At 30.6% G+C, this 12,114-nt stretch overlaps 1 protein-coding gene across 3 annotated transcripts in view; it reads left to right on the top strand.

Annotated features, from left to right (window-relative positions):
- lic (dual specificity mitogen-activated protein kinase kinase lic) overlaps positions 1-10,470 on the top strand; it is a 120,275-nt gene extending 109,805 nt beyond the window's left edge. For all 3 annotated transcript variants that reach the window (XM_090380540.1, XM_090380539.1, XM_090380541.1), the window contains exon 10: positions 9,948-10,470. In XM_090380540.1, the coding sequence (XP_090236666.1) occupies positions 9,948-10,104 (157 nt within the window). In that variant the 3' untranslated portion in view covers positions 10,105-10,470. The remainder of the gene's footprint in view (positions 1-9,947) is intronic.
- Positions 10,471-12,114: the final 1,644 nt, after the last annotated feature.

The following is a 12,114-nucleotide window of genomic DNA, read 5'->3' on the forward strand; positions in this document are numbered from 1 at the left end:
AGACCATCACATTTTAATTTTATAATTTTTCTCCCCCCCTTTCCTGGACTTATAAGCAAAGTATCCCACCCTTATCTCATGCTTGCTCTATATATTAATCTAATCATTTTTACTTTACAGTTCCCTTCTCTCTAATTGGCTATCCAATTCAGCCTATAATTTTATTTAATTCATTATATCATATAAGATATTCACATTCTTTCTCACATCTTCAATATCTCCTATTTCTGCTATCCGTCTCTTGTTAGTTTTAGCATTTTGTGTAATTTAAGCCTCCATTTTCGCAATTTTCAGTAGATTTATAACTTTTATCTTATATATATATATATATATATATATATATATACACACCACAGTTCCATGGTAAGGCTTTTATGCATAAAAACACACATATAAAAAAAAAAAAAAAACCCGTAAAAAATAATGTAAATACACATGTAAATAAGATTTAATCCACATGTTAACACAACCTATATAAAGTTTAAAAATTCATCCATCCAACAACAAACCTCCATAGAATTTATTTTTTATTTGGTTTTTTTTTTTTTTTTTTTTAGGAGCATTAGCAACTGAGGCCATATTGCTCCAGGATATGTGGTGGTCATTTCCTGACCTTTCCGCATCCTCCGTATTTGGTGGTGGCGGGCTCGAACCCCGGTCTAATCAAGAAGCGTGTGCTACGCACTGCTGCTCCTTCCCACCTGGCTACGGAGGCGCCCCTCCATAGAATGCATTGACATGAAAATCAGGGACATAGACCAATGCGCTATCAGCACACAGAGTAATTAGTTAGTGCGACTGCGCTGTAATAATAGCTACCCATAAAAACAAATAGAAGGCGGGAAAACCCCCTTTTTACTCAACGGCTTCCACCGGAGTACAACACTATGTAAGTAGTAGTATTACAATATAGAATACTTACCCGTTGGGCTTTGCGTACCTTATCACAGTTTGCTGAAGAGATCGATAAAAAATAAACTAGTAATATTTAAATAAATAAAAATTAAGTATTAATTAAAAAAATTAAGAAAATTAACCTAAAAATAGAAGAAATTAGGAAAATAAATAATATTTAAATTTAAAAAAAAAAATTTTAAGAAAATGAACCTGAAAATATAAACTAAAATAGCAAAACTGGTATAGGTACAGACAGAAACGAGTAAGTATGAGGCATTACGTCGAAAAGGGCTGTCAATCCACTCAAAGTCCCCGATGAAGTAGGGGGATTGACGGCCACGTGGTGTAATGCAATACGTTATATTATTATATAAATTTGTACAGTCTTTAAGATTTAGTATTATTATATAAATTTATACAGAAATTAAGATTTAATAATTATCTTGCTACAGATAAAATGTTTTCATTAGTAAAATGTTATGAAAAATCATTATCATTTAGCATTATACTTTTTATCTTAACTCAAAATGTATAGGCCATATGGAATGAAGATAACCAAACTATGATAACTTGATTACAAATTTGTATGAACACTAATACTTATATGAAAAACACCAATAATCGGTAACAATCTACAATTAAACGTGTGGGTATATATATATAATTATAATTATTGATAAAAAATAAAGAAAGTTAAAACGAAAGTAACTGTAACTAATATGTAAATAATATTTATGAGTCAATGCAGTTGCAAGCAATCATGCAATGCACCCATAATGTCTATAATATTACGGATAATATAAAGAAAATAAATCCAACAATAATACCATTAGGGACCTAAGACAACGCAAAAAAAAATAATTATTATCGCTTTTTAAAGACAATCTAGATGACATCAACTGGGGCCAACCACCCAGAATGAAGGCAAAAAACGACAAGGTTCTCTGTTTCTGTGATGATCAATATATGCTAAGTAATTTAAATCTAAACCAAATATAAACCGGTATAGGCCGAAAATAAATCGAATATAAATAAATCGAAAGATGATAATAAAATTTAGAAATATTAGAATCAAAGGTAAGAAATATAAGTAAAATATAAATGTAAGCATATATTAATCATCATTGACCCGACAGAGAACGTAATTTAATGATTAAAATAAGATTAAATATATAATACATACTACATATTGACCGTATCTAGGACATAATGTAATAGTCGTCAAAATAATATGTGGTGCCCCCTATGTGATGGATACGGTAAAAATAAATAATTAAATTAAATTAACGCATAGAGAAACATGCAGATAGTAAGAAGAAAAACTAAAGGAGTAGGAATAATAGAACCTGAACTCCACAAAGGCGAAAAATAGTGGTATAGATAAGAAATAGTTTCTCCTACGTCCTCGGATTGCCCTAATAATTTCGGAGAAATAAAAATAAAGAGTGTAGGACAGTTTAAAGACATTACAAGATATAAGTTGTGGCTCGGGTATGCCCGGGATCGCAAACCCGTTCCTATAGTAGGACCCTGAGCTGAATTTGCATGTTATCTCAGCGTGAATTTAAGTAAATTTAACTATATATTAACTATATATTTAAAAAAAAAAAAAAAAAAAAAAAAACGATACACTGTAATTTGCAAGCCGGTGGGTAAAGTTTTCTACGCCGTAAGACACCAAGAATGCAAAGTGTATCCTATTTACATATATACATGGCACTAAATATAACGATTATATTGAAAATTATATTAAAACAATAGGTTCAGAAAACAAATATGTTTAGTGCCATGTATATATGTAAATAGGATACACTTTGCATTCTTGGTGTCTTACGGCGTAGAAAACTTGTACCCACCGGCTTGCAAATTACAGTGTGTCGTTTTTTTTTTTTTTTTTAAATATATAGTTAATATATAGTTAAATTTACTTAAATTCACGCTGAGATAACATGCAAATTCAGCTCAGGGTCCTACTATAGGAACGGGTTTGTGATCCCGGGCATACCCGAGCCACAACTTATATCTTGTAATGTCTTTAAACTGTCCTACACTCTTTATTTTTATTTCTCCGAAATTATTAGGGCAATCCGAGGACGTAGGAGAAACTATTTCTTATCTATACCACTATTTTTCGCCTTTGTGCAGTTCAGGTTCTATTATTCCTACTCCTTTAGTTTTTCTTCTTACTATCTGCATGTTTGTCTATGCGTTAATTTAATTTAATTATTTATTTTTACTGTATCCATCACATAGGGGGCACCACATTATTTTGACGACTATTACATTATGTCCTAGATACGGTCAATATGTAGTATGTATTATATATGTAATCTTATTTTAATCATTAAATTACGTTCTCTGTCGGGTCAATGATGATTAATATATGCTTACATTTATATTTTACTTATATTTCTTACCTTTGATTCTAATATTTCTAAATTTTATTATCATCTTTCGATTTATTTATATTCGATTTATTTTCGGCCTATACCGGTTTATATTTGGTTTAGATTTAAATTACTTAGCATATATTGATCATCACAGAAACAGAGAACCTTGTCGTTTTTTGCCTTCATTCTGGGTGGTTGGCCCCAGTTGACGTCATCTAGATTGTCGGTAAAAAGCGATAATAATTATTTTTTTTGCGTTGTCTTAGGTCCCTGATGGTATTATGTATTATTGTTGGATTTATTTTCTTTATATTATCCATAATATTATATATATATATATATATATATATATATATATATATATATATATCTGTATGTGTTTTATTTCCCCTTTTTTTTTATAATGGCCCTTTGACTTAGTATTATTATGCTTCCGAATCTGGTAATCAAGTTAGCCCAACTAGGTTAACTTAATCCGGCCTATACATATTAATTTTATGAAGTATATTAGTTTGTGATAATTAATTTTTATTACCTTCAACTAATATATTGTTTAATTCATTACTAATTTTAAACATCAATACATTTACTTACATATTTTGTAATATTATAATATAGTACATTCCATCATGTGGCCATCAATCCCCTACTTCTTTCAGGGGCTTTGAATAGATTGACAGCCCATCTGATGTAATGTCTCATACCTACTCGTTTCTGTTGTCCCTATACCAGTTTTGCCTTTTTGTTATATTAATTTAACTTTCAATTTTACATTTAAATTTTCAATTTTTAATTTTCATCTTCAATTTTACATTTTAAATTTATTTCCAATTTTACATTTTAAATTAATTTTTTTTAAATTTACATTTTAAATTTAATATTTTCAAATTTACATTTTAATATCTCATTTACTTATTTTATGATTGTTCTCTACAGCAAACTGTGATAAGGGACACAAAGCCCAACGGGTAAGTATCCGATATTGTGAAGGCTCTTACCTACTGTGACTGTCCTGAGCAAGTTGCAGTTTAGAAAGGGGTTTATTTCCCGCCTTCTAATTGTTATGTAGGTAGCGAAGCATTTTACTGCGCAGTTGCACTTACTTTATACTGTTGTCGTGTTGGTGCATTAGCCTCAGGCCCCAATATCCTATGCTAATATCTGCTGTGTGTGTGGGGGGGGTTATTTGGTTGTTGGTTTTCTGTTGATACCCTATGAAATTTGCCTACAATGGGATTTAAGTTTGTCTTATCAAATTGTATTTACATATATTTTTAGTTATTTGTACATTTGTTTTTGCCTTACCTTGGACTGCACCGGTAATGCGTTTCTAAGGCATAACAGCGTGTATATGTTCTATGGTATGGCTATATACATATATACAGCCTCTTACTAGATGATATTTTCTATTACTTTTATCTTGTTTTTACCTGGGGGGGGGGGATTTTTTGCTGAGAGTTGTAGTGCGGTCAGACAACGAGCCTCGTCTGAGCGCAAAAAACCATATAAACATGGGGAATTTATTAAATGCTATATGGTATTTTTAGATTATTTTCTATGAATATGTGGGTCGACATTAGGGTGGTACGTTCTAATATTTGCGTGTATGGCTGCTTTTATATGATACCTACTGTATTGGGCGGGTATTTTATTTATGTTGAGAGTTTTAATGAGTTTTTGAATGGCTATCTTTACGCTATTTATGTTGATGCATATTTTTAACAACCTGTTTGTTTGATTTCTGATTGTATTTCCGTGTATGTGTTTTGCTATATTGCTCTCCCTACAAAAACACAATAGATAAGATGAATGAAGAAGATCAACTGTGTTACTGCCAAGAAAGTAAATATAAAGATTTCATTAATACACAATACAACCATATAATCACAGGCAACCTCAATATTATCGAAGATAACGCACTTAGAGAGACCATGAAAAAGGGCACAAAATTCAGACCAAACACCCCAATCAATTTAATAAACATACAAAAATCAGTATACACAGATCTATTACAATTTGCATTAAAAGCCGCATACAAACACAACGAACCTATAGAATCATTCTAAAACTGGATAAACATCACCACTGAAAACATTAAATAGTTTCAAAGAAAACATAGCACTACAAAAAAAGATAAACAAATTAAACTAAGAAACATCAACAGCAAAATAAAAGAGATACAAAACAAATTTGTGATCACAAGCACAGACAAAGCAAATAATAACTTCAGCATTATATGTAAAAAATACTACATAGAAGCTATCAGAGAAGAACTAAATCACAATGACACATACAAACTTATAGACATCAAAACAAACAGCATCAGGGAAAAAATCTTGGCTACGCATAAAAAAACTAAAAATAAAAGTAGACAGGGTGCAATACCCTTACATATATTGGATACCAAAATATCACAAAGTGCCAACAGGTAAAAGATTTATTACATCAGGCAAAAATAGCTATATAAAGTATTCCGGTAAGATAATGGAAGATAAATTAAAACACATTACTAATGAAATAAAAAACACCAGAATTATCAATGACAACAAAAAATATTTGGACTATATCAAAAAACAAAGCAATAAAAAGTATATACACATTCGACTTCAAAAACCTCTTTACAAGTATAGCACACGGAAATTTAATAGAAGTACTCCTGCTATACTACCAAAAATATAACATCATCATAAAATTCAGCAAACAATATTGGAATGACCTCATCAAACTCTGTGTCAATGGCAACTATGTACTAATGGGAGATAATATATACATGTAATGTAGGGGGATAGCTATGGGTTCTAGCAGTTCATGCTCCATAGCTAACCTTTACCTGCACCACTATGAAAGCAGCATCACAGACAATATTACATTTTACAGATTTATTGAAGACGTACTTGTGATCAACCATGACAATTTTGGAACAGTAGCACAGTATATTTGCCCAACAGATCTAACCATTGAACAAACAAACCCGGATAACAACCAGCAAGCAGTCTACTTAGATAGGGAAATCGCCATCAGCCATAAAGAAATATATATGCATCACTACGATAAGAGGGACCACTTTAACTTCAATACAATAAAACTCACCCACTGGGAGAGCAATATAGCAAAACACATACACGGAAATACAATCAGAAATCAAACAAACAGGTTGTTAAAAATATGCAACAACATAAACAGCGTAAAGATAGCCGTTCAAAAACTCATTAAAACTCTCAACATAAATAAAATACCCACTCAATACAGTAGGTATCATATAAAAACAGCCATACACGCAAATATTAGAACGACCCACATACATTCATAGAAAATAATCTGAAAATACCATATAGCATTTAATAAATTCCCCATGTTTATATGGTTTTTTGCACTCAGACGAGGCGTGTCGTCTGACCGCACTACAACCCTCGGCAAAAATCCCCCCCCCCCGGTAAAAACAAGATAAAAGTAATAAAAATAAGTAAGAGGCTGTAGTATATATGTATGTAGCCATACCATAGGACATATACACGTTGTTATGTCTTAGAAAAGCATTACCGGTGCAATCCAAGGTAAGGCAAAAACAAATGTACAAATAACTGTAAAAATATATGTAAATACAATTTGATAAGACAAACTTAAATCCCATTGTAGGCAAATTTCATAGGGAATCAACAGAAAACCAACAACCAAATAAACCCCCCCCCCCCACACACACAGCAGATATTAGCATAGGATATTGGGGCCTGAGGCTAATGCACCAACACGACAACAGTATAAAGTAAGTGCAACTGCGCAGTAAAATGCTTCGCTACCTATATAACAATTAGAAGGCGGGAAATAAGCCCCTTTCTAAACTGCAACTTGCTCAGGACAGTCACAGTAGGTAAGAGCCTTCACAATATCTGATACTTACCCGTTGGGCTTTGTGTCCCCTATCACAGTTTGCTGTAGAGAATGATCATAAAAATTAAACTAAAATAAAAATATGTAAAATTGAAAGTTAAATTAATATAATAAAAAGGCAAAACTGGTATAGGGACAACAGAAATGGGTAGGTGTGAGACATTACATCAGATGGGCTGTCAATCCACTCAAAGCCCCCGAAGAAGTAGGGGATTGACGGCCATGTGATGGAATGTACTATATTATAATATTATAAAATTATGTAAGTAAATGTATTGATGTTTAAAATTAGTATTGAATTAAACAATATATTAGCTGAAGGTAACGAAAATTCATTATCACAAAATAATATACTTCATAAAATTAATATGTATAGGCCATGCTGGAGTAAGTTAACCCAGTTGGGCTAACTTAATTACCAGATTCGGAAGCAGAATAATACTTATGTCACAAAGGGCCATTATAAAAAAAAAGGGGAAATAAAACACATACACTCACATATATATATATATACAGGCACGTATAATGTCCAATTGGCATAATTACAATGACATTAACGTTGCACATAAGTATTCAATAAACTATAAGCTAAAATCTAACCTATTAAGCATACTAATTATATATATATATAATATTGTAAGTAGAACACATAGATTAGATTTAATTGGTTTAAGTCTAATGAAAATATGGTATACACTGGGAGCGATATATGGAATGAAAAAGAGGAAGAAAAATAAGAAGTGAAAAAGCGACTAAAATGGAATAACATTGTGGTGTGTCTCACAATTTCAGTGTCATCATCAGAAGTCATCCACCGAAATTATGAAAAAAAACTGTCGTTTTCATAATTTTGGTGGATGACTTCTGATGATGACACTGAAATTGTGAGACACACCACAATGTTATTCCATTTTAGTCGCTTTTTCACTTCTTATTCTAATCTCCAGTCCATTTCTTCCTCTTTTTCATTCCATATATCGCTCCCAGTGTATACCATATTTTCATTAGACTTAAACCAATTAAATCTAATCTACATGTTCTACTTACAATATTATATATATACACATTATGGCTGTAGGGTACGTTTTGCTAATGCAGTGTCTGATCCATAAGCTATATTACTATTATTATCTTTTTTGTACAGGCACTTCCCCCCTATATTAATTAGCTTCTTAATACCATTATTCTTTACTATATATATGAGATAAAATAATATACACACACACACAATTTATAAGAATTTTACGAAGAATGTAACAGTATATATTATTAATAATTAATGGTTTATTGACCAGGGACACTGCCAAAATTAAGCAGAAAGAACTCAATGATCATAATGAATACACAAGTTTGTAGGCAGAGAGGAAGGGAATGGAATAGATAAAGGTAAGGGCTAATGGAGCTGAAATTGTAACTATGGAGAACAAGGAAGGGAAAGAAGGCAATAAGAAGTACTTAATGCTGCGTATCCTATGATTTCAATGCCTTCTTCAAGGACCAGATGCTGAAATCAAAGGTAAAAAACAGCAAGAAGTAAGGCCTGTTTCTGACATGAAATATATGCAGCAAATGGCAAATTTGAAAAGCCAGTATAAAAGATAAGGATTTAAATTTAAATTATAAGGAGAAAATAGTATATTTCATGGTTTACCCGACAGAAGCAGAATGCAAAGAGAAAGGTTAAAATGAAAAAGGATAACATACAGAGGTTGAGTTGGTATACGACTGAGGAGTGAGAGGTCTGTACTGCAGTGGAGAGTCACGAAATGTTTCAAATAAGCCTGATCTAAAGTATTTATGGTATACGCTAGCAACCCAGGGTGAGAAATCAGAAACAGTAAGTTAAAGAAGTAATCAGAATTAAAATTAAAATACGCCAGCTACCCCACATGTCAGAAATTTTAAACTGTAATTTATAGAAAATAGTCGCATTTAAATTAAAATTATGAATGTATAAACATATGAAGTAGCACATCCCAGTATAGAAAGGAATATTTCTTACACATGGGATCACTAGCATATACCTTAAATACTTTAAATCAGACTTATTTGAAACTTTTTTGTGACTCTACTGCAGTACAGACCTGTCTCCTCAGTTGCATACCAACTCAACCTCTGTAAGTTAACCTCTTTCATTTTAACCTTTCTCTTTGCATTCGGCCTCTGTCAGGCATGAAATATATGTATGCCTTATAATTTAAATTTTTATTGCTTTTAATCCGGTTTATTTTAGTGTATTTTATCGCAAGGATTTTATCACAGTTTTAATGTTTTTGGTTGGTGTACGAGCTGATTTATTGCTAAAACATGTAAAATAAATTGGAAAATTAATAATTATGATAAAAGGAAAATTAAGAAAATTAACATCACAAACATTGTGACTGCATTAATGCATAATCCACTACATGCTGCTTATAATAAATTAGAATAAAAATAAATAAAACAAATGAAATTGTTTTATTTATTTCTAAATTTTAGAAGAGAGAAAAATAAATAAAATAGATGAAAATAAAATTAATTTTCTTTATTTAATTAATTTTCCTTTTATCATTAGTTAATTTTTCAATTTGTCTGTGTTTTCATTTAAATCTCAGAATTTATTGGATTTTATCTTCACTTAAATCAGTTTTAATTTTGTTAATTTAATTGTTTAATAGTTTATCCAATAAATAATTGTAAAATAAGATTTGTACACCTGAAATTGTAACGCTTTCATGATTTTACAGTGTTTCTTATTACAATTAATTTAATAAGATACATTTGCTTTTGCAGTCTCCAGAAAGATTATAAGAAGAGGCCAAATTATGCTTTCTTATTAAATCATCCATTTATCTCAAACAATGCAACCCAGACTGCTACTGATGTTTCAAGTTTTGTTTCACATATCTTGGACGAATTTCCAGATTCACTTGAAGATGTGGCTCATTAAAATGTGTTGCACCAAGCACAATATTGAAGTACTGTAAATAAGATTGAAATCTTGGACATGCACAATACACCAAGCATGGGTAAAGCAAAAAAAAAAAAAAAAAAAAAGATGAAAAAAGATACTTTTCAGATGCATTCAGTGAAACAGTTTATCTACCCTTCGGTGTTCCTTCTGATAGTACAAGCCAAAATGCAAAGATACACTATTCTTGATCACAAAGTATGACTTGTTAACTCTTGTTTAAGCCTGATAACTAACTGTTTGAATTTATAAAATTCTAGTAGGGGGTTACTATTAGTTCAAAGAAACTAATACACTGATAATTCACTGCCTGACATTTAATGAACAGAAACAAAGCATTCTAAATTGCTCACCATCAGTTTTTAACTCTTTACTCTTACATATTTTTTGTTACTACCTTCTGTTTTACTACTAATTGCATTGTTCATTTAAATGATATATATTAGACTTTCTCATTAATAATTTTTTATGGTTTTGTATAAAAATTAAATTTGCATATGCAATTGATGTTTACATTACCATGGATTTAACTTCTGATGAAATACTGCTTAAAGGACTTTGTTGTTGTTCCATACTTCCCTTCAAAAATTTGAATTCTGTGTGATGCAGAAATGGAATAGTTTTATTTATAAAAAATGTTCTTACTCCATATAAAAATGTTCGAAAGGTATTACAGGTAACATAGCAAAAAAGATTGATGTAATGGCATGCTCCAAATGTGTCTTCCTTCTTTGCCCTTCTGTTCCTCAGAGATTTTGTAAATAATACTTTTGTGATTTTAAATCTGGCTTTTCCTCATTTAAATAACAAAGAAGGAATTGTGTTAAGGAGTATACAGAAGGGAAACTGCTCTGGTGTCTGTGTGTAACAATTAAAAGGTATATAATGAGGCAGGCTTGCTTTTTTTTTTTTTTTTCTTGAGACTGGATTTTATTTTCTTTATTTTTTGCTGAAATGCTTTACTAAGTGTCATTCCATGTATCATTTGGCTTCCAAGTACGAAAACATGAAAGTTTTGGAAGATAATGAAGAATTCATGACAGTAGGAAAAATGTGTTTTTGTTCATCTATTTTTTAACTTTGAGAAGATTGAATATTACTTTCTTCTGTTAATTTAAGTACTGTTTCAAGTAAACCTTGCATGAATTGAAACAAAACAGTTTGTGACTTTTAACATAGATTTGTTATCTTATTATTCATAATGAAGTTTCCTAAATATCAAGTATATGCAATGACTTGATATTTTATAATACAAGCATATTGTTTGTTTTAACTGATAAAATTATAAGGATTTACACTCCTTTAATATCATAGTAAATCTACTTATATAGTACACAATTTCATATTTCTTTAGGTAAGATATAAGAACTAAAGTTTGGGTGAATACATGCATGCACTCTCAGATTTAAAACACTCTTAGAGTTTTAAATTGAATTGAATAAAATAGTGTTGAATTGTGATAAAATTTATAATGTTGTTGTACAACAAATGTTGATAATTGTGCAATTCTAGGTCTACACGAGGGTCATAAACTTATGTATTTTTATACCTGCTTACAACAAAAATGCAGTTCACATGGGTGAATATTTTAGTAGGAAATAAGATATATTTGCCTATATCTTATTTCCTACTACAAAAAAAGAGGAGAGAGAGAACTACAATGTATAATAAAAAATAAATTCAGAAAGAATTTACATTCATTGTTAAGACTTTAATGTGGTTATTGTTTTATATATTATATACTCACTTATATTAATTGTTGAAGAGAATCATCTTATTGCATTAAGTCTTGTATTTGTAAATCTGTGAAAAAAAGAGGCTTTTTCTCTCGCTCTCTCTTTTTCTCTCTATCTGGAGTTACTTAAAATGTAGGCTATTATGTATTCAAAGAACTGGGTTCACTCCAGGTTATCATTACTCCATTTATTTTGCACATATTTTTCTTAATGCTAGTTTTCAAATCTATTTTAATGTTCTGACTGATATTTA

This window comes from Mastigoproctus giganteus, chromosome 8, assembly GCF_048544385.1.
Source record: "Mastigoproctus giganteus isolate SK-2022 chromosome 8, ASM4854438v1, whole genome shotgun sequence".
Taxonomy (NCBI): domain Eukaryota; kingdom Metazoa; phylum Arthropoda; class Arachnida; order Uropygi; family Thelyphonidae; genus Mastigoproctus; species Mastigoproctus giganteus.